The sequence below is a fragment of the Leguminivora glycinivorella genome, chromosome 9 (assembly GCF_023078275.1).
Source record: "Leguminivora glycinivorella isolate SPB_JAAS2020 chromosome 9, LegGlyc_1.1, whole genome shotgun sequence".
Lineage (NCBI taxonomy): Eukaryota > Metazoa > Arthropoda > Insecta > Lepidoptera > Tortricidae > Leguminivora > Leguminivora glycinivorella.
In genome coordinates, this window is record NC_062979.1 from 8,325,141 (window position 1) to 8,347,497 (window position 22,357).

The window sequence follows — 22,357 nt, forward strand, 5'->3', positions numbered from 1 at the left end:
TACTGTTGAGCTGATCTGATGATGGAGTCGGAAGATATGAACTGGAACTACATGATGGAACATCGTATCATAGCCGTTTTTGGGTTTCTTAGAAAGTCTTGTAATGAACTTTGACTACAATTAGGTTTCAAGGTCTGATGATGAAGCCGAAAGATATGAACTGGAACTACATGATGGAACATCGTATCATAGCTGTTTTTGGGTTTCTTAGAAAAGTCTTGTAATGAACTTTGACTACGATTAGGTTTCAAGGTCTGATGATGGAGCCGGAAGATATGAACTGGAACTACATGATGGAACATCGTATCATAGCTGTTTTTGGGCTTCTTAGAAAAGTCTTGTAATGAACTTTGACTACGATTAGGTTTCAAGGTCATCAGATGGAGCCGGAAGATATGAACTGGAATTACATGATGGAACATCGTATCATAGCTGTTTTTCGGCTTCTTAGAAAAGTCTTGTAATGAACTATGACTACGATTAGGTTTCAAGGCCTGATGATGGTGCCGGAAGATAAGAACAGGAAAAGGGGGGGGGGGGGGGGAGCATGAAAGAAAGATCAACGTAGTATTTAAAATAAGTTGGGTTAGCGTTTTCTTGTGACCTTTCAGTGCAAACAAAGGGGGCTCGGGGGCGAAGCCCCCGCATAAAAAAAGACCAACGTTGTATTTAAAATAAGTTAGGTTAAGGTTTTCTTGTGATCCTTAAGAGTAAAGAAAAGGGGGCTCGGGGGCGAAGCCCCCGCATGAAAGAAAGATCAACGTAGTATTTAGAATAAGTTGGGTTAGCGTTTTCATGTGACCTTTAAGAGCAAATAAAGGGGGGCTCGGGGGGCGAAGCCCCCCGCATGAAAGAAAGATCAACGTAGTATTTAAGATAAGTTGGGTTAGCTTTTTCTTGTGACCTTTAAGAGCAAACATAGGGGGGCTCGGGGGGCGAAGCCCCCCGCATAAAAGAAAGATTAATGTAGTATTTAAAATAAGTTGCGTTAGCGTTTTCTTGTGATCCTTAAGAGGAAAGAAAAGGGGGGCTCGGGGGGCGAAGCCCCCGCATGAAAGAAAGATCAACGTAGTATTTAGAATAAGTTGGGTTAGCGTTTTCTTGTGACCTTTAAGAGAAAACAAAGGGGGGCTCGGGGGCGAAGCCCCCGCATGAAAGAAAGATCAACGTAGTATTTAAGATAAGTTGGGTTAGCGTTTTCTTGTGACCCTTAAGAGTAACAAAAGGGGGCTCGGGGGCGAAGCCCCGCATAAAAGAAAGATTAACGTAGTATTTAAAATAAGTTGGGTTAGCGTTTTCTTGTGACCTTTCAGAGCAAACAAAGGGGGGCTCGGGGGGCGAAGCCCCCCGCTTGAAAGAAAGATCAACGTAGTATTTAAGATAAGTTGGGTTAGGGTTTTCTTATGACCCTTAAGAGTAACGAAAAGGGGGGCTCGGGGGGCGAAGCCCCCGCATAAAAGAAAGATCAACGTAGTATTTAAAATAAGTTGGGTTAGCGTTTTCTTGTGACCTTTAAGAGCAAACAAAGGGGGGCTCGGGGGCGAAGCTCCCCGCATAAAAGAAAGATAAATGTTGTATTTAAAATAAGTTGGGTTAGGGTTTTCTTATGACCCTTAAGAGTAACGAAAAGGGGGCTCGGGGGCGAAGCCCCCGCATAAAAGAAAGATAAACGTTGTATTTAAAATAAGTTGGGTTAGGGTTTTCTTGTGACCCTAAAGAGTAACGAAAAGGGGGCTCGGGGGCGAAGCCCCCGCATAAAAGAAAGATCAACGTAGTATTTAAAATAAGTTGGGTTAGCGTTTTCTTGTGACCTTTAAGAGCAAACAAAGGGGGGCTCGGGGGGCGAAGCCCCCGCATGAAAGAAAGATCAACGTAGTATTTAAGATAAGTTGGGTTAGCGTTTTCTTATGACCCTTAAGAGTAACGAAAAGGGGGGCTCGGGGGCGAAGCCCCCCGCATAAAAGAAAGATCAAAGTTGTATTTAAAATAAGTTGGGTTAAGGTTTTCTTGTGATCCTTAAGAGTAAAGAAAAGGGGGGCTCGGGGGGCGAAGCCCCCCGCATAAAAGAAAGATTAACGTAGTATTAAAAATAAGTTGGGTTAGCGTTTTCTTGTGACCTTTCAGAGCAAACAAAGGGGGCTCGGGGGCGAAGCCCCCGCATGAAAGAAAGATCAACGTAGTATTTAAGATAAGTTGGGTTAGGGTTTTCTAATGACCCTTAAGAGTAACGAAAAGGGGGGCTCGGGGGCGAAGCCCCCCGCATAAAAGAAAGATCAACGTAGTATTTAAAATAAGTTGGGTTAGCGTTTTCTTGTGACCTTTAAGAGCAAACAAAGGGGGCTCGGGGGCGAAGCCCCCGCATAAAAGAAAGATAAATGTTGTATTTAAAATAAGTTGGGTTAGGGTTTTCTTGTGACCCTTAAGAGTAACGAAAAGGGGGGCTCGGGGGGCGAAGCCCCCCGCATAAAAGAAAGATCAACGTAGTATTTAAAATAAGTTGGGTTAGCGTTTTCTTGTGACCTTCAAGAGCAAACAAAGGGGGGCTCGGGGGGCGAAGCCCCCCGCATGAAAGAAAGATCAACGTAGTATTTAAGAGAAGTTGGGTTAGCGTTTTCTTATGACCCTTAAGAGTAACGAAAAGGGGGGCTCGGGGGGCGAAGCCCCCGCATAAAAGAAAGATCAACGTAGTATTTAAAATAAGTTGGGTTAGGGTTTTCTTGTGACCCTTAAGAGCAACGAAGAGGGGGGCTCGGGGGGCGAAGCCCCCGCATAAAAGAAAGATCAACGTAGTATTTAAAATAAGTTGGGTTAGCGTTTTCTTGTGACCTTTAAGAGTAAACAAAGAGGGGCTCGGGGGGCGAAGCCCCCCGCATAAAAGAAAGATAAACGTTGTATTTAAAATAAGTTGGGTTAGGGTTTTCTTGTGATCCTTAAGAGTAAAGAAAAGGGGGACTCGGGGGGCTAAGCCCCCCGCATGAAAGAAAGATCAACGTAGTATTTAGAATAAGTTGGGTTAGCGTTTTCTTGTGACCTTTAAGAGCAAACAAAGGGGGGCTCGGGGGGCGAAGCCACCCTCATGAAAGAAAGATCAACGTTGTATTTAAGATAAGTTGGGTTAGCGTTTTCTTGTGACCTTTAAGAGCAAACAAAGGGGGCTCGGGGGCGAAGCCCCCGCATAAAAAAAGATAAACGTTGTATTTAAAATAAGTTGGGTTAGGGTTTTCTTGTTACCCATAAGAGTAACGAAAAGGGGGGCTCGGGGGGCGAAGCCCCCCGCATAAAGAAAGATTAACGTAGTATTTAAAATAAGTTGGGTTAGCGTTTTCTTGTGACCTTTAAGAGTAAACAAAGGGGGGCTCGGGGGGCGAAGCCCCCGCATAAAAGAAAGATCAACGTTGTATTTAAAATAAGTTGGGTAATGGTTTTCCTGTGACCCTTAAGAGCAAATAAAGGGGGGCTCGGCAAAAAAGAAATACTTAAATTTTGTTTGAATTAGTTGAAATGTGACAATATTTTCTAATCGAGTCAAACAAAATCCCACTAGCTGAGAGCTTCAAAACAATGTATGGCGAAAGTATGTCTCTCTCATGTCTTCAAAAAGTCCGCGATGGCACATGTCTATATTGTCTATCTTTTACGGATAACTTACTAGGTATAAACATTTTTATGATAATACCGTAATAAGAAGGTAGCCGCTAGTTATTATTAAGTAGTGTAGCACGACCAAGTTTCCCACGCGTAAAGCAGGTAGAAGGTTCCGCCGGCCCTTCCGATTCCAACGGTACCGCACCATTGTTTCTACATTGCGATGGCCGGCCACTGCAGATGCGCGGGTCCAGCGTCCCGTTACTCAGGAAGGAAGCGTCGCTTTCACCCACGCCGTCGGGTGGTATAAAAGCCCGCCGGGACACATCCCAAGTCAGTTGACATCCCAGTCTGCTCCTAACTAGGACCTTACTCTAGGCCTAAGATAGCTCCTTGCTAAGTACGGAGAAAGCCCGTTCCGATCACACATTGCGTAAACCCCTGCGTTTGGCGTAAGGTCGCAATTCCGATCACACACGGAGAGTCTTCTACTAGCAAGGCGTGAGCCCGGTTCGGAGTACGTCTCGTTACGTCACCTCTTTTCGGTACACCCGCTACCGTCGCGTCCATAGTCAAAGTGAAGTTCAGTGAAAGCAACAGTGTACAGTGCTAGATATACCACTCACGGCATTCGTGTTACTTAGTGTTACTAGACTACATTGTATAAGACTATTTGTGTAAACCTGCGTGTAACTCTTGTGTTGTCTAAATAAATCCAATTGGAATCGTTGTTGTTGTTCTGTTAAGCCAGGCCTGAACCCTCACCATCTTATAAGAGTGTCGACTTATTGGGACCCTCAACCCAATTAGTCTGCGCTCGGTAAAGGGAACAACATCACCCCTTTACCGCCTTTCACAACTGGCGCCCAACGTGGGGCCCTGGCTTCAGAACCTAGAACACGAGCACAACACAGAGCGAAGATGGCCCTCACGATGACCGAAGAACAGCTCCAGCGCATCATCGCAGCTCTGGCACCGGCAAGCAGACAAGGGTCATTCGCACGATGCAACGCAGTATACGACGGGACCGGCGAAAACGAGGCTGCAGAGACTTTTCTCGCAGCTATCAACGTGTACAAGAAAATCGAGAACATTGACGACGAGAACGCTCTCGAAGGGCTTACCCTCCTTTTAAAAGGAGACGCCGCTGTCTGGTGGGAAGGTGCCAAGTCAGACGTCAAGTCCTGGACGGATTTTGAGAATCGGCTTCGGCACGCATTCGCCCCGAAAATACCAGCGGACATCCTGTATCAGAGGATAATAGAACTCAAGCAGGATGCGAAAACCCCCACTGAGAAGTTCGTCGCAAAGAAGAGGGCACTCATAGCCCAGCTGCCTGCACCAATCCCACCGGAGACCCATCAACTCCATATGATTTATGGTCAGCTCCACTTGAATATACGGGAAATGGTGCCAAGAAGCGCTTTCAAATCGATCGACGAACTTCTGAAACTCGCACGGAGTGCTGAAGAAATCCTATTGGAAAAGAAGACGAGCTGGGAAGAAAATGTTGCCTCAGTACCTTCAAACAATGAACGGAACACTTCAGGCCGACAACGCTGCGAGTACTGCGATAAGAACGGGCACGCCGAAGAAGATTGTCGCACAAAGAAGCGGCAACAACAAGAGATGAGCTCAACTGCAGGGGAGATGCGAGCAAGGTTGCTCCATCAGCACCGGTTGGCATCAGTTGCTACGGATGCGGCAGACCCGGCGTCGTTCGCAGCAAGTGTCCTAATTGCTGCAGAAATGAAAATCCAGGAAACCAGAGCGTCGGTCTATGTTCTTGGGCCCCAAGCGTCCCTGGTGAAATAGGGCAAAGCCCTACAAAAGTTGAATTAGGCTACACGCTAATTCCCTCAACGGAAGAAAGAAAAGAAGCATTAGACAAGAATAGTCAGGAAGCTTTGAAGTTGCAGCCACGTGATCCAGCAGTGGTCATTCCAGCTCATGCTGAGCGTGCTAAACTTGCACCAAAACAAGATAGCTCTGACGTAAAGTCACAACGTCAGCTCGCATCATGCATAGTCACTCGGAATAGTGACTGTCTGGAAAAGATTAAACCTCCCCAAGATGCAGCGTTTGCGCTATATCATGAAGAGGTGGTGGCCCCTACGGAACCACCACTCCAGCCACTCAAAAACTTCAAGAAGAAGACTAAGAAGCCCAAGGGGCATGTAAAAGCAAAATCGATGGAAAAGAAGAAGTGCTACCTCGTGCTGGCTCCTCGCCGGGACGTCGTCGGATCCAGAGGGGGAGACTGTAGCACGACCAAGTTTCCCACGCGTAACGCAGGTAGAAGGTTCCGCCGGCCCTTCCGATTCCAACGGTACCGCACCATTGTTTCTACATTGCGATGGCCGGCCACTGCAGATGCGCGGGTCCAGCGTCCCGTTACTCAGGAAGGAAGCGTCGCTTTCACCCACGCCGTCGGGTGGTATAAAAGCCCGCCGGGACACATCCCAAGTCAGTTGACATCCCAGTCTGCTCCTAACTAGGACCTTACTCTAGGCCTAAGATAGCTCCTTGCTAAGTACGGAGAAAGCCCGTTCCGATCACACATTGCGTAAACCCCTGCGTTTGGCGTAAGGTCGCAATTCCGATCACACACGGAGAGTCTTCTACTAGCAAGGCGTGAGCCCGGTTCGGAGTACGTCTCGTTACGTCACCTCTTTTCGGTACACCCGCTACCGTCGCGTCCATAGTCAAAGTGAAGTTCAGTGAAAGCAACAGTGTACAGTGCTAGATATACCACTCACGGCATTCGTGTTACTTAGTGTTACTAGACTACATTGTATAAGACTATTTGTGTAAACCTGCGTGTAACTCTTGTGTTGTCTAAATAAATCCAATTGGAATCGTTGTTGTTGTTCTGTTAAGCCAGGCCTGAACCCTCACCATCTTATAAGAGTGTCGACTTATTGGGACCCTCAACCCAATTAGTCTGCGCTCGGTAAAGGGAACAACATCACCCCTTTACCGCCTTTCACAGTAGCAATTAGCAATAAGTATACGTCAAGCCATAAATGGCATGTAAAATCCGCCTACTTGAAATAAATTTATGTATAAATGTTAAAAGTATTTCATTTTTAATGACTAAAAAGTATAAAATAAATTAATAGTTTAAAAAACACTATAAAACACGCTTTTATAAATGCACGTAAAAGCCAAAAATAAATTATGGATCCTTCAAGTTGTCTCTATTTGTGAGCTGAAGTTTAAAAACTATGTGCTTTTAATTATAATATTTGATTGTAAAAGCGTGGGGCGCTGGAACAGGAAAGACTTTCTTGTAAACAAATACTAATCCGAACTTCCTGGCGAATGAAGTTGCATAAGAACATAACGTTTACATATGCCGCCTAAGGGTTACCAAAGAGAACCAAAGATATCTCGTCCACGAACAAGAACTCTGCATCCTGTCACTGTAGACACTTTCCCCTTTTGTACTTTGATTACCGGAAAAAAGCGGCGTTCTAAGTGTCGGCGACTGTCGACTCTCCTCGCTACTAGCGCATATTTTGTCTAAGTTCGACAAACTGGTACCTACTTTGAACACTGACTTTTAATTGATTTGACTGTTTAATGTAGAACCTACTAGTCATGCTGCAACTCCAATTAGCGCGTCAATCTGTGTAACCTCCTTCCCGTAACATAGCATAATTTGATTTATCAGCAAGTTATACAAAAATTCTTTCCTGTTCCAGCGCCCCACGCTTTTACAATCAAATATTATAATTAAAAGCACATAGTTTTTAAACTTCAGCTCACAAATAGAGACAACTTGAAGGATCCATAATTTATTTTTGGCTTTTACGTGCATTTATAAAAGCGTGTTTTATAGTGTTTTTTTAAACTATTAATTTATTTGCATATAGTTTTTAGACTATTGATCAAATATAAAAATAATATTTTGGGTCGTCCTAGGTACCTGCTTAGCTCGAAATTTAGGTATTTCTTTTTTAAGCAGTGTTCAGTCAAAGAAATATTCGAGAAGAAATTATTTGTATCTATATAAAAACAACGTGGTTGCCGATGTACATATGCATTTTGGGTCATTTTCATCCATGGGTTTAATGATATTTTAAAAATGTCTAATATTGGCCCTAAAACACCTAACAAAATATTAGAGTTGGTAAGTGAAGTCTTATACCATTCAGGACATTATTATATATATATTTTCTTAAAGTGTGTCACATTTTATCCATTGCTTATATATAAAAAAAATTTTTTTTTAATAAAAACCCTGTCAAAGCCTGAAAAAAAATTTCATGTTAATAAGTTGACGTCTATATTATTATAAAATGATATCAAGTCATCATTTTTAATTTGGGTCACTTTCATCCATGGGTTTTCAATATTTGGCAGAATAAAACGCAACGCAATAGAGTAGTATTTTAATTTTTTGCGCTGTGTGGCGCGCAACCGATAGCCAATCAGGTTGGCGCATGCCGCTGGCGCGACGCCGCGCTGTGACACGAGGCGTAGGTACCTACTTCTCGTGCGCAGTCATACATAATTTAAGATTGCCAGAGGGTCGGGCTTTGGCGGGATTCTCCCGATTTTTTTGTAAGTCTTCCCAATTAAAACTTATACATAGTAGGTAACCTTAAGAACTTTATTACATTAGTAACGAAAACAGACCAATTATAAATGTCGAAAACACGTAAAGGTCTACTATCTAAAATAAACGAAGTAAACTAGCTAAACTATCGTAAATTTTTATTATGGTGCATTAGGGTAATTCCGAATGACAAAAATGCTCTGGTAATTCCGAAGAGGGAATCTTGATATGATGGAAATAATGGTGATTTTTATGTGACTTTCGTAATTAGACGACTTTCGGAATTACCCTAATGCACTATTATTTTACATTTCCCTACGAAATCCTCGAAACTCCAGAACCTTTTGTCCCGATATTGAAGTACCTAATTCGATCCGGCGCTCCTATTCATACACCGTGATTATATTATTGTAACTATTGATTTCAGTTTTTAGTTCCACAATACAGGGTGTAATTTTTATGACGGGAAATATTTATGGATGCAAATGGATACAAAACCCAAAAACAATAAATTGTAACTTGAATATTATTTCCTATATTTTCCTTAATTTTCATTTATAATGGACACGAAGCGCACGGCGGCATAATATATCTGTACACCTTATAAAACAAAGTCCCCCGCCGCGTGTGTCTCTGTGCGCGCGCGTGTGTGCAAACACAGGTGGTGAGACTGCGGTAGCCATTATTGTAATTATTCTCATTATATGGCATTAGTATCCTTTTTACAGATTTTCGACATTACCTCAATTGGTTTCGAATTTAACCCTACCTTAGAAAAATGGTAATCAAAATACGTATGTATTTTTTTTACTTACATTTATCTATCCATACTAATATTATAAATGCGAAAGTATGTCTGTTTATTTCTCCGTCTTTCACGGAAAAACGGAGCGACGAATTGACGTGATTTTTTAAAGTGGAGATAGTTGAAAGGATGGAGAGTGACATAGGCTACTTTTTGTCTCTTTCTAACGCGAGCGACGCCGCGTGCAAAAGCTAGTGTAATATAAAGCTGCAACACGACTGACATTTTTCAAAAAACAGCCAGAAGGAGGTTCCGCCGGTGGCAGTGTTTGGTGTGGCCGTATAGAGGTTTGTCCTGCAACCCTGTAAAAATCCGACCGTCGGTCTACCTGTTCCAGGTAAAAAAATGTTGGACGGCCTGACCAAACGGCGGGAAATAGCCAAGGGATGTTCGACCAAATGTCATAGAGGACCCTGGGTTGTTTTTGACGCTGCCATTTTTTTTTTCAAAATGACCGTCTTTTTTAGACGATTTTTCAAGTTTGTCGTAGAGCACTCTAATTTTGGTCGTAGAATCTCCAAGCAGCCTTGATTAGAATGAAATAAAAAAAAATTGAAAAATGCGACAAATGTGAGAAAACTGGCAACTTTTAAATCGTAAGAGATAGCCGGGGGTGCTCGACCAAATGTCATACAGATCTCGGAGTAGAAAAAAGTTGTATTAAAAAAAAATCAAAATGGCCGACTTTTTTTTAAATTTCAAAATGGTCCTAGCGCGCTGAGATTTGGCACACGAGTGGACGGCCGACGGATTAGTATTCAAAAAGAATATTATTGAAAAATTTCAAATGGCGGCCTTTGTGGGCAAATTGAAATTTGTATGGAAGATTTTTTTAATAACCATATCTCCGTAACGGTAGGAAAAAGGTCAAAAAAGCTTGAACTACACAATTTCAAAATGACCGACTTTGATTTTGGGAAATTTGACTTTGTCCCCTCTCGCCGCCGTTTTTGACTTTTCCAAAAAAAAATTCTCATTCCTATTTTTGGCCCCCGTTTTTACCACGTGCCAAATTTTACCGCGCTCGGACCGAAGATAAAAAAAATAATTCAAAGTCGACCATTTTGAAATTTTGTAAATGCCATTCGATGGACCTAAGATAACTGTACAACATTAGTTCAAGCACTTTAACCTTTTTCCTACCGTTACGGAGCTATGGCGATTAAAAAAAACCTCCATACAAATTTCAATTGGCGTTCAAAGGCAGCCATTTTGAATTTTTAGAAATTTTCTTTTTGTATACTAATCTTGGGGCGGCTATCCACCCGTGTTGCGACGTACAGACTTGCAATTTTGAGTTTTAAGTATGTTATTATAGCTTACTAGACGACGAAAATTTCTGCGTTCCGGTCTTATCCAGAGGTTCTCAAATAGGGGCCTGAAAATGCGGCGAAATGGTTCCAGTAAAGGATGGTACGGCAGTGTTGGCTTCGTGCTCGACTTGGCGGGGGTACTGCCGTGCCCCCAGATTAAATTATAAGATAGTTAAGTTTAATGAAAAGGTTTATCTATTTGTATTCTTTTGCAGCAGCGTCTCAGCGAATCACAATGAGTTGTCTTGCCTTCGGCCGACCAATCGTATTAGTCTCTCGTATCTAAGTAATATTTAACGAGAGCTGTGATAGGCCTGTTTAAAATTATGGATATATATTAAAATCATAGTTCAAAACGATGGTTTTTGCCATACCTTTAACAGGCTTTAACACTGGCGTGTTTATTTTTGATAGGGGATGATTTTATTATTTCATAGTATAATTCCTCAATAAGGAAATGATGTATCTATTATTTTCGAGATACCTACAGTATCAACCATTTCAAAAGCTTTAACTGTTGTTTTGTGAAAACTTTTTATATAGTACTTTGGAGACTAGTTTCGAAGTCGTGACAGTTTTCAGACGTCCGTGACTGGCATCGCCTCGGCCATTTTGTACAACCGCGTTAAGAGCAAACGTCACCCAGCGTAAAAATCAACAAAACAAATCATGCAGTGATATCATAAAGAGATACCCAAAAACGCTGGCTACGCTAACAGGACTCAGGGTTCAGCATGAGCTAAAGCTTAGGTACTACTTTCCCAAGCGCTTATCATGATGAGTCGTACCAAAACACTCTATATTGTACCAAACCTGAGTTCTACTAGGTACAGCCGAGCCAGTGTCAGCTCAGTGTCAGCTCTATCTTGGATACTGCTCACCCACGAACTCACCGTGACGATTTCTTTAATTACGATGATAATTTGTTTGTTATTTTTCGAAATACATTAACTTTAATGACAATTGGCGTTCATTAATTTTTAATGGTTAATGACAATTAACCTTTTGACTGTGTAATTTTTGTTAATTACCGTTCGGCCAATACTCCTAGGCATTTCTTGCAGCCAATCAATAAATAATATCCTAAAACATCTGGACGACCGAGCTTCGCTCGGTTCTATTTTATTATATCACGTCTTTAGAAAAAAAAAACTTATAAATACAAGAACAAAAAAAAACAAAACAAAAAATTAAAACTTAATTTCTGGCCGGGATTCGAAACCTTGACACCTGCAATCTGTCTGCGAACATTAGACCGACCTCGTACGACTGAGCTAAGCGCAGCCGATGTGCGCGGGGCGAAATTAACGACCATATTTAACGTTTACTAACGCGAAAGAAAAACTCATTAAAACTCCATAATTCGCCGTTTTCCGGGACCTAAGGCTACGCTAGATCGATTTTCCAACCCCGAGAACCCCTTACATAACAAATTTCAGCGAAGCTAATCTTCGGGTGGCCGTCCACCCGTGTGACAAATCTCAGCGCGCTAGGACCATTTTGAAATTTTTCAAAAAAAAAGTCAGCCATATTGATTTTTTTAATGAAACTTTTTTCTACTTAAAACCCTGTATGACATTTGGTCGAGCAGCCCCGGCTATCTCTTACCGTTTAAAAGTTGCTATACAAAACAAAAGTGGCCAGTTTTCTCACATTTGTAGTATTTTTCAATTTCTTTTATTTCATTCCAATCAAGGCCTCTTGGAGATTCTACAACAAAAATTTGAGCACTCTACGACAAACTTGAAAAATCTTCAAAAAAAGTCGGCCATTTTGAAAAAAAAAATGGCGGCGTCAAAAACTGCCCAGGGTCCTCTATGACATTTTGGTCGAGCACCCCCGGCTATCTCCTGCCGTTTGGACCGTTCAACATTTTTTTACCCGGAACCGGTAGACCGACGGTCGGATTTTTCCGGGGTCGCAAGATCAACCTCTATACTACCACAGCCACAAAAATGTCAGTCGGGTTGCAGCTTTATATTATATAGAAAAATAGAATAGAATATAGAATTGATAAATAAATGAATATACAAGAATTGCTCATTTAAAAGTATATGATATTCTTAAAGAAAATATATAAGTTATATTTAACCAAATTAACATGCAAAGAATTAAGTTATTTTATTTCATCTTTGTTTAAACGACAGGTAGGATAGGATAAGATTGGCTTAATAGTAATTTGAGGAAAGATTTCGTTTAATTTTTATCTAAAAAACCGGCCAAGAGCGTGTGTGCTCAGTGTAGGGTTCCGTAGTTTTTCGTATTTTTCTCAAAAACTACTGAACCTATCAAGTTCAAAACAATTTTCCTAGAAAGTCTTTATAAAATTTTTTTTTCATATTTTTTAAACATATGGTTCAAAAGTTAGAGGGGGGGGGGACGCACTTTTTTTCCTTTAGGAGCGATTATTTCCGAAAATATTAATATTATCAAAAAACGATCTTAGTAAACCCTTATTCATTTTTAAATACCTATCCAACAATATATCACACGTTGGGGTTGGAATGAAAAAAAATATCAGCCCCCACTTTACATGTAGGGGGGGGGGTACCCTAACAAAACATTTTTTTCCATTTTTTATTTTTGCACTTTGTTGGCGTGATTGATATACATATTGGTACCAAATTTCAGCTTTCTAGTGCTTACGGTTACTGAGATTATCCGCGGACGGACGGACGGACGGACGGACAGACAGACATGGCGAAACTATAAGGGTTCCTAGTTGACTACGGAACCCTAAAAACACTACGTGACGTCACGCGAGGCAAGTCCATTGGGCGTTTAGTGTTTTGTATTCGATATCAGTTATATGACTTCACCACGTTAAATATTGCCGGTTATAAAAAGTACATCCTGTATTTTGCTTTATAATCCTGTATTTTCTACATATAAATTCCTCACCATTTTACGATATAATATGATCTCGTACCAACGTCGATCCCCACATGTACTTCAAAATAAAATATGAATAATCGGCGGCGCGTGTGTTAGCTCATTGAATTATATATATTTTATGTATGTGGATTCATATTGAAAGATAAGCGCTCAGCTACCTGCATAGTGAGTGACACGCTTAAATATGTCTAAAGTACTTAGATGATAAATCGCATTATTTTATTTGGCAGTAGTAGTAGTAGATTCCACGATGTATACTAAATTTATTATTTATAAATTAAATTATTTACTGACGCATGTGGAAAATAGGTATATTAAGTTAAAATTGTTACTCTAGTAGTCTTATCAAATACAACCCTTTCAGGCTTAGCATTAAATAGCGTGATGCGCACAGTTGAAATAAATTTTGGCGTTTTGTACACAACGTGCGGTTTGTCGAATGTCGAGAGAGGTCATTGCCCTTCCCCGCTGCCGCGCCACGGCCACGGTCGGTATCATAATACCTACACTACCCGCGTCACTGCGCTCGCTTGACTTGATCGAACGCAAATATTAATACCGTATTATTTTTCGAAGCATTCTATTAAACTTACCCAAATTCACGTATCTTATTTATCTTGTCTTTTTAGTTAATAAGATAAGAACTCTAGTAACTTTAATATTTTTTTGGAATGGTAAAAACCTATTTGTGCTAAATTATCGCAAATTTTATCAAGCACTGGAGTAGGAAAACACAATTTCAGTTTATTGATATATTTAAAGGAGGCAATGCGACGTTTCTTATTTTTTTTAACATGAATATTTTTTTGTGTCTGTTTCGCTAGGTATGACAAATTGTCATATAGCACTCGAGTAAATTGACCCAAACTACGTATACACGCTAAAAATATCATTCTAAATGCAATACAGTTACATTTTTTCTCTCGAATATTTTTTTTACCACATTAGGTCAAATTAAAAATTATAACCACAAATTACCAAATTACTAAAAAAGCACCCTAGGAATGTGACCCAAAACGAAATGTTAAATTTATATGTTATCAATGTATTTATAAACGAAAACAAAATCGACTTTAATATTTTTTTAACTTAGGGCCCAAAATATAGCCAGCGCCGCAGGACTATCATTGAAGATGGAATGGATTCCAGAAAAAATATGACGTGATTCAGAACGTTTACTTAGCAGAACAACGCCATTTTAAGGAGATATTCAGAAACCATACAAAAAGTAGGGAAATGGTGTCACTATTTCAGGACAAATCTTGAAAGTTTGATCGCGAATCATCACAAAAGAACGCCGACCAAGTACCAAATACACTTACAAGAATATTTTCAAATGGAATCTATAGGATTGAGCGTGAAAATAAACCACAGAACTGTAGTATAAAATTTATTACACAAAATGTATGAGTTATTGAGCACCTCATTCATTTTTACTTACACTAGGACTGAATACTTAGCAGCTGCAGGTAATCATATCAAAGAATATCGGCTTATTATTAATGACCTTAGCCACTCCAACTACGCTTTTTGGTGACTTTTATTAAGTTTTGAATTATTCGTAAACATTAGGACCAGTGACTAAAAATATAATGTAATGTGTAGTTAATGGCCAGAAGTCTTAACACTACTAGGCTTTTATGGAAATTATTCTAAATGGCTGGTTATTGACTTTCCCTGAGACAACACTCATGTTTACATATCAAAGGACATGTCACTCAACTCTGTATCCTTACCACTCAAATTGAAAGCAGATTGATCTGTAATAAGCTTCATACAATCTCAGTTAATTACACGAGGGGAGTCACACAACCCTCCATATTTATTAGATTTCTTGTAACAGAGGATTTTGAACACTGGAATTACTATTTGTGAAAATTGTTGTGTAAGTGCCCCACATTCCACCAGATTTAAGTATAGAAAAAAAAACTTAACTCTTCTCTTACATAAAAATAGAAAAGAAGTAAGGTGCATTAGGGTAATTCCGAATGACAGAAATGCTCGGAAAATTCCGAAAGGGGAATCTTCATATGATGGAAATAATGGTGATTTTTATGCGACTTTCGGAATTACCCTAATGCACCTTACAGAGCATTGCTTTGCCAAATACAATGAATTGTGAAGGCACCATACAAAATAAGGTATACAATGTACAGTGGTTTTATTTTCAGAACTGTATCTTTGACATTCTTGATTTCTTAACTTAGGTAATGGTTATTGGCAACACCTTAAAATTATACATGGTCATTTGAAAAACATGTCTGCAGTCTAATGACTTCATACGAAATGTATGAAAATGTTGATCGTAATTAGATAACAGGCATGTTTTCTAAATATGATTGATAAGTGGCAGTGGAAACCTACACAGCAACAGCCGTTTTGTGTTCCTGGGCCTCTAAATTAGCTTTAGACTGGCATTTGAACCGTTTCTTCACGTCATTGTTCAATCCTTCGCGGTTCCTAGCAATTTCAATAGCGTAAAACTGCACTCTTGGCACTAGTATGGTGTTCTGTTCGGAGTAGTCCCCTTTTGTGTCCGCCCTCATCAAAGTCCCAAAACTGTAATCTTCAATGATATTTTTAAATTTTTCGCAATAAGCTCGCCATTTGGCTTTGTTGTGGTTGTTTTTAATTTCGTTTTCTTTGATGTAGGCTACGTTGAGGTCGGGGAAGTCTTGCCTGAAGTGTGTGTATATTAGGTCATCGTGTGGCGTGAGGCGTAGCAACCGTGTGTCTACTGAACATAGGACCTGAAACAGAAATTATGTAAACTTAACAGAAAATTAAGATACTTGTGTCAATTTAAAACAGTCTCTTTGGTTGTGTTTTAATTTATTGCCACTTTTTGTAATTAAGTGCACTTGTATCGTAATGTACTATTACATCTTGTTGTAGGTACTACGCACAGTGTGGGATCAGACCTCATTTTTGACCATGGTCTTTTTAACACGCTTTTATTAGGTCGTCGTGTATGTAACTATGTATGTAATGGAATCTAAGGAAGCTAATTTAACCATCTTCCAGGAGTCGTAGCGTAATGAAAATTGGCAGCTATATGTAGTTCCGATGACAATACAATAATATGGTACTGTTGAGCTGATCTGATGATGGAGTCGGAAGATATGAACTGGAACTACATGATGGAACATCGTATCATAGCCGTTTTTGGGTTTCTTAGAAAAGTCTTGTAATGAACTTTGACTACAATTAGGTTTCAAGGTCTGATGATGAAGCCGAAAGATATGAACTGGAACTACATGATGGAACATCGTATCATAGCTGTTTTTGGGTTTCTTAGAAAAGTCTTGTAATGAACTTTGACTACGATTAGGTTTCAAGGTCTGATGATGGAGCCGGAAGATATGAACTGGAACTACATGATGGAACATCGTATCATAGCTGTTTTTGGGCTTCTTAGAAAAGTCTTGTAATGAACTTTGACTACGATTAGGTTTCAAGGTCATCAGATGGAGCCGGAAGATATGAACTGGAATTACATGATGGAACATCGTATCATAGCTGTTTTTCGGCTTCTTAGAAAAGTCTTGTAATGAACTATGACTACGATTAGGTTTCAAGGCCTGATGATGGTGCCGGAAGATAAGAACAGGAAAAGGGGGGGGAGCATGAAAGAAAGATCAACGTAGTATTTAAAATAAGTTGGGTTAGCGTTTTCTTGTGACCTTTCAGTGCAAACAAAGGGGGGCTCGGGGGGCGAAGCCCCCCGCATAAAAGAAAGACCAACGTTGTATTTAAAATAAGTTAGGTTAAGGTTTTCTTGTGATCCTTAAGAGCAAAGAAAAGGGGGGCTCGGGGGCGAAGCCCCCGCATGAAAGAAAGATCAACGTAGTATTTAGAATAAGTTGGGTTAGCGTTTTCATGTGACCTTTAAGAGCAAATAAAGGGGGGCTCGGGGCGAAGCCCCCGCATGAAAGAAAGATCAACGTAGTATTTAAGATAAGTTGGGTTAGCTTTTTCTTGTGACCTTTAAGAGCAAACATAGGGGGCTCGGGGGCGAAGCCCCCGCATAAAAGAAAGATTAATGTAGTATTTAAAATAAGTTGCGTTAGCGTTTTCTTGTGATCCTTAAGAGGAAAGAAAAGGGGGGCTCGGGGGGCGAAGCCCCCGCATGAAAGAAAGATCAACGTAGTATTTAGAATAAGTTGGGTTAGCGTTTTCTTGTGACCTTTAAGAGAAAACAAAGGGGGCTCGGGGGCGAAGCCCCCGCATGAAAGAAAGATCAACGTAGTATTTAAGATAAGTTGGGTTAGCGTTTTCTTGTGACCCTTAAGAGTAACAAAAGGGGGCTCGGGGGGCGAATCCCCCCGCATAAAAGAAAGATTAACGTAGTATTTACAATAAGTTGGGTTAGCGTTTTCTTGTGACCTTTCAGAGCAAACAAAGGGGGCTCGGGGGCGAAGCCCCCGCTTGAAAGAAAGATCAACGTAGTATTTAAGATAAGTTGGGTTAGGGTTTTCTTATGACCCTTAAGAGTAACGAAAAGGGGGCTCGGGGGCGAAGCCCCCGCATAAAAGAAAGATCAACGTAGTATTTAAAATAAGTTGGGTTAGCGTTTTCTTGTGACCTTTAAGAGCAAACAAAGGGGGGCTCGGGGGCGAAGCCCCCCGCATAAAAGAAAGATAAATGTTGTATTTAAAATAAGTTGGGTTAGGGTTTTCTTATGACCCTTAAGAGTAACGAAAAGGGGGGCTCGGGGGGCGAAGCCCCCGCATAAAAGAAAGATAAACGTTGTATTTAAAATAAGTTGGGTTAGGGTTTTCTTGTGACCCTTAAGAGTAACGAAAAGGGGGGCTCGGGGGCGAAGCCCCCGCATAAAAGAAAGATCAACGTAGTATTTAAAATAAGTTGGGTTAGCGTTTTCTTGTGACCTTTAAGAGCAAACAAAGGGGGCTCGGGGGCGAAGCCCCCGCATGAAAGAAAGATCAACGTAGTATTTAAGATAAGTTGGGTTAGCGTTTTCTTATGACCCTTAAGAGTAACGAAAAGGGGGCTCGTGGGGCGAAGCCCCCCGCATAAAAGAAAGATCAAAGTTGTATTTAAAATAAGTTGGGTTAAGGTTTTCTTGTGATCCTTAAGAGTAAAGAAAAGGGGGCTCGGGGGCGAAGCCCCCGCATAAAAGAAAGATTAACGTAGTATTAAAAATAAGTTGGGTTAGCGTTTTCTTGTGACCTTTCAGAGCAAACAAAGGGGGCTCGGGGGCGAAGCCCCCGCATGAAAGAAAGATCAACGTAGTATTTAAGATAAGTTGGGTTAGGGTTTTCTAATGACCCTTAAGAGTAACGAAAAGGGGGGCTCGGGGGCGAAGCCCCCCGCATAAAAGAAAGATCAACGTAGTATTTAAAATAAGTTGGGTTAGCGTTTTCTTGTGACCTTTAAGAGCAAACAAAGGGGGCTCGGGGGCGAAGCCCCCGCATAAAAGAAAGATAAATGTTGTATTTAAAATAAGTTGGGTTAGGGTTTTCTTGTGACCCTTAAGAGTAACGAAAAGGGGGCTCGGGGGCGAAGCCCCCGCATAAAAGAAAGATCAACGTAGTATTTAAAATAAGTTGGGTTAGCGTTTTCTTGTGACCTTCAAGAGCAAACAAAGGGGGCTCGGGGGCGAAGCCCCCGCATGAAAGAAAGATCAACGTAGTATTTAAGAGAAGTTGGGTTAGCGTTTTCTTATGACCCTTAAGAGTAACGAAAAGGGGGCTCGGGGGCGAAGCCCCCGCATAAAAGAAAGATCAACGTAGTATTTAAAATAAGTTGGGTTAGGGTTTTCTTGTGACCCTTAAGAGCAACGAAGAGGGGGCTCGGGGGCGAAGCCCCCGCATAAAAGAAAGATCAACGTAGTATTTAAAATAAGTTGGGTTAGCGTTTTCTTGTGACCTTTAAGAGTAAACAAAGAGGGGCTCGGGGGCGAAGCCCCCGCATAAAAGAAAGATAAACGTTGTATTTAAAATAAGTTGGGTTAGGGTTTTCTTGTGATCCTTAAGAGTAAAGAAAAGGGGACTCGGGGGCTAAGCCCCCGCATGAAAGAAAGATCAACGTAGTATTTAGAATAAGTTGGGTTAGCGTTTTCTTGTGACCTTTAAGAGCAAACAAAGGGGGCTCGGGGGCGAAGCCACCTCATGAAAGAAAGATCAACGTTGTATTTAAGATAAGTTGGGTTAGCGTTTTCTTGTGACCTTTAAGAGCAAACAAAGGGGGCTCGGGGGCGAAGCCCCCGCATAAAAGAAAGATAAACGTTGTATTTAAAATAAGTTGGGTTAGGGTTTTCTTGTTACCCATAAGAGTAACGAAAAGGGGGGCTCGGGGGGCGAAGCCCCCCGCATAAAGAAAGATTAACGTAGTATTTAAAATAAGTTGGGTTAGCGTTTTCTTGTGACCTTTAAGAGTAAACAAAGGGGGGCTCGGGGGGCGAAGCCCCCGCATAAAAGAAAGATCAACGTTGTATTTAAAATAAGTTGGGTAATGGTTTTCCTGTGACCCTTAAGAGCAAATAAAGGGGGCTCGGCAAAAAAGAAATACTTAAATTTTGTTTGAATTAGTTGAAATGTGACAATATTTTCTAATCGAGTCAAACAAAATCCCACTAGCTGAGAGCTTCAAAACAATGTATGGCGAAAGTATGTCTCTCTCATGTCTTCAAAAAGTCCGCGATGGCACATGTCTATATTGTCTATCTTTTACGGATAACTTACTAGGTATAAACATTTTTATGATAATACCGTAATAAGAAGGTAGCCGCTAGTTATTATTAAGTAGTGTAGCACGACCAAGTTTCCCACGCGTAAAGCAGGTAGAAGGTTCCGCCGGCCCTTCCGATTCCAACGGTACCGCACCATTGTTTCTACATTGCGATGGCCGGCCACTGCAGATGCGCGGGTCCAGCGTCCCGTTACTCAGGAAGGAAGCGTCGCTTTCACCCACGCCGTCGGGTGGTATAAAAGCCCGCCGGGACACATCCCAAGTCAGTTGACATCCCAGTCTGCTCCTAACTAGGACCTTACTCTAGGCCTAAGATAGCTCCTTGCTAAGTACGGAGAAAGCCCGTTCCGATCACACATTGCGTAAACCCCTGCGTTTGGCGTAAGGTCGCAATTCCGATCACACACGGAGAGTCTTCTACTAGCAAGGCGTGAGCCCGGTTCGGAGTACGTCTCGTTACGTCACCTCTTTTCGGTACACCCGCTACCGTCGCGTCCATAGTCAAAGTGAAGTTCAGTGAAAGCAACAGTGTACAGTGCTAGATATACCACTCACGGCATTCGTGTTACTTAGTGTTACTAGACTACATTGTATAAGACTATTTGTGTAAACCTGCGTGTAACTCTTGTGTTGTCTAAATAAATCCAATTGGAATCGTTGTTGTTGTTCTGTTAAGCCAGGCCTGAACCCTCACCATCTTATAAGAGTGTCGACTTATTGGGACCCTCAACCCAATTAGTCTGCGCTCGGTAAAGGGAACAACATCACCCCTTTACCGCCTTTCACAACTGGCGCCCAACGTGGGGCCCTGGCTTCAGAACCTAGAACACGAGCACAACACAGAGCGAAGATGGCCCTCACGATGACCGAAGAACAGCTCCAGCGCATCATCGCAGCTCTGGCACCGGCAAGCAGACAAGGGTCATTCGCACGATGCAACGCAGTATACGACGGGACCGGCGAAAACGAGGCTGCAGAGACTTTTCTCGCAGCTATCAACGTGTACAAGAAAATCGAGAACATTGACGACGAGAACGCTCTCGAAGGGCTTACCCTCCTTTTAAAAGGAGACGCCGCTGTCTGGTGGGAAGGTGCCAAGTCAGACGTCAAGTCCTGGACGGATTTTGAGAATCGGCTTCGGCACGCATTCGCCCCGAAAATACCAGCGGACATCCTGTATCAGAGGATAATAGAACTCAAGCAGGATGCGAAAACCCCCACTGAGAAGTTCGTCGCAAAGAAGAGGGCACTCATAGCCCAGCTGCCTGCACCAATCCCACCGGAGACCCATCAACTCCATATGATTTATGGTCAGCTCCACTTGAATATACGGGAAATGGTGCCAAGAAGCGCTTTCAAATCGATCGACGAACTTCTGAAACTCGCACGGAGTGCTGAAGAAATCCTATTGGAAAAGAAGACGAGCTGGGAAGAAAATGTTGCCTCAGTACCTTCAAACAATGAACGGAACACTTCAGGCCGACAACGCTGCGAGTACTGCGATAAGAACGGGCACGCCGAAGAAGATTGTCGCACAAAGAAGCGGCAACAACAAGAGATGAGCTCAACTGCAGGGGGAGATGCGAGCAAGGTTGCTCCATCAGCACCGGTTGGCATCAGTTGCTACGGATGCGGCAGACCCGGCGTCGTTCGCAGCAAGTGTCCTAATTGCTGCAGAAATGAAAATCCAGGAAACCAGAGCGTCGGTCTATGTTCTTGGGCCCCAAGCGTCCCTGGTGAAATAGGGCAAAGCCCTACAAAAGTTGAATTAGGCTACACGCTAATTCCCTCAACGGAAGAAAGAAAAGAAGCATTAGACAAGAATAGTCAGGAAGCTTTGAAGTTGCAGCCACGTGATCCAGCAGTGGTCATTCCAGCTCATGCTGAGCGTGCTAAACTTGCACCAAAACAAGATAGCTCTGACGTAAAGTCACAACGTCAGCTCGCATCATGCATAGTCACTCGGAATAGTGACTGTCTGGAAAAGATTAAACCTCCCCAAGATGCAGCGTTTGCGCTATATCATGAAGAGGTGGTGGCCCCTACGGAACCACCACTCCAGCCACTCAAAAACTTCAAGAAGAAGACTAAGAAGCCCAAGGGGCATGTAAAAGCAAAATCGATGGAAAAGAAGAAGTGCTACCTCGTGCTGGCTCCTCGCCGGGACGTCGTCGGATCCAGAGGGGGAGACTGTAGCACGACCAAGTTTCCCACGCGTAACGCAGGTAGAAGGTTCCGCCGGCCCTTCCGATTCCAACGGTACCGCACCATTGTTTCTACATTGCGATGGCCGGCCACTGCAGATGCGCGGGTCCAGCGTCCCGTTACTCAGGAAGGAAGCGTCGCTTTCACCCACGCCGTCGGGTGGTATAAAAGCCCGCCGGGACACATCCCAAGTCAGTTGACATCCCAGTCTGCTCCTAACTAGGACCTTACTCTAGGCCTAAGATAGCTCCTTGCTAAGTACGGAGAAAGCCCGTTCCG

At 42.0% G+C, this 22,357-nt stretch overlaps 2 protein-coding genes across 2 annotated transcripts; one reads left to right on the forward strand and one right to left on the reverse strand.

Moving 5' to 3' along the window:
* Positions 1-4,518: 4,518 nt before the first annotated feature.
* Positions 4,519-5,400, forward strand: LOC125229829 (activity-regulated cytoskeleton associated protein 2-like). Its single transcript, XM_048134770.1, has one exon. The coding sequence runs from the start codon at positions 4,519-4,521 to the stop codon at positions 5,398-5,400; it is 882 nt and encodes a 293-aa protein (XP_047990727.1).
* A 9,566-nt stretch (positions 5,401-14,966) lies between these two features.
* Positions 14,967-16,098, reverse strand: LOC125229830 (protein PBDC1-like). Its single transcript, XM_048134772.1, has 2 exons — positions 16,084-16,098; positions 14,967-15,912 (listed from the first exon to the last, which is right to left on the reverse strand). Exons 1-2 carry the CDS (start codon positions 16,096-16,098, stop codon positions 15,523-15,525), a joined length of 405 nt encoding a protein of 134 aa, XP_047990729.1. The 3' UTR covers positions 14,967-15,522.
* Positions 16,099-22,357: the final 6,259 nt, after the last annotated feature.

Excerpts from the sequence above, each read along its gene's own strand:
- LOC125229829 (XM_048134770.1), top strand. The coding sequence starts at position 4,519 with ATGACCGAAGAACAGCTCCAGCGCATCATCGCAGCTCTGGCACCGGCA.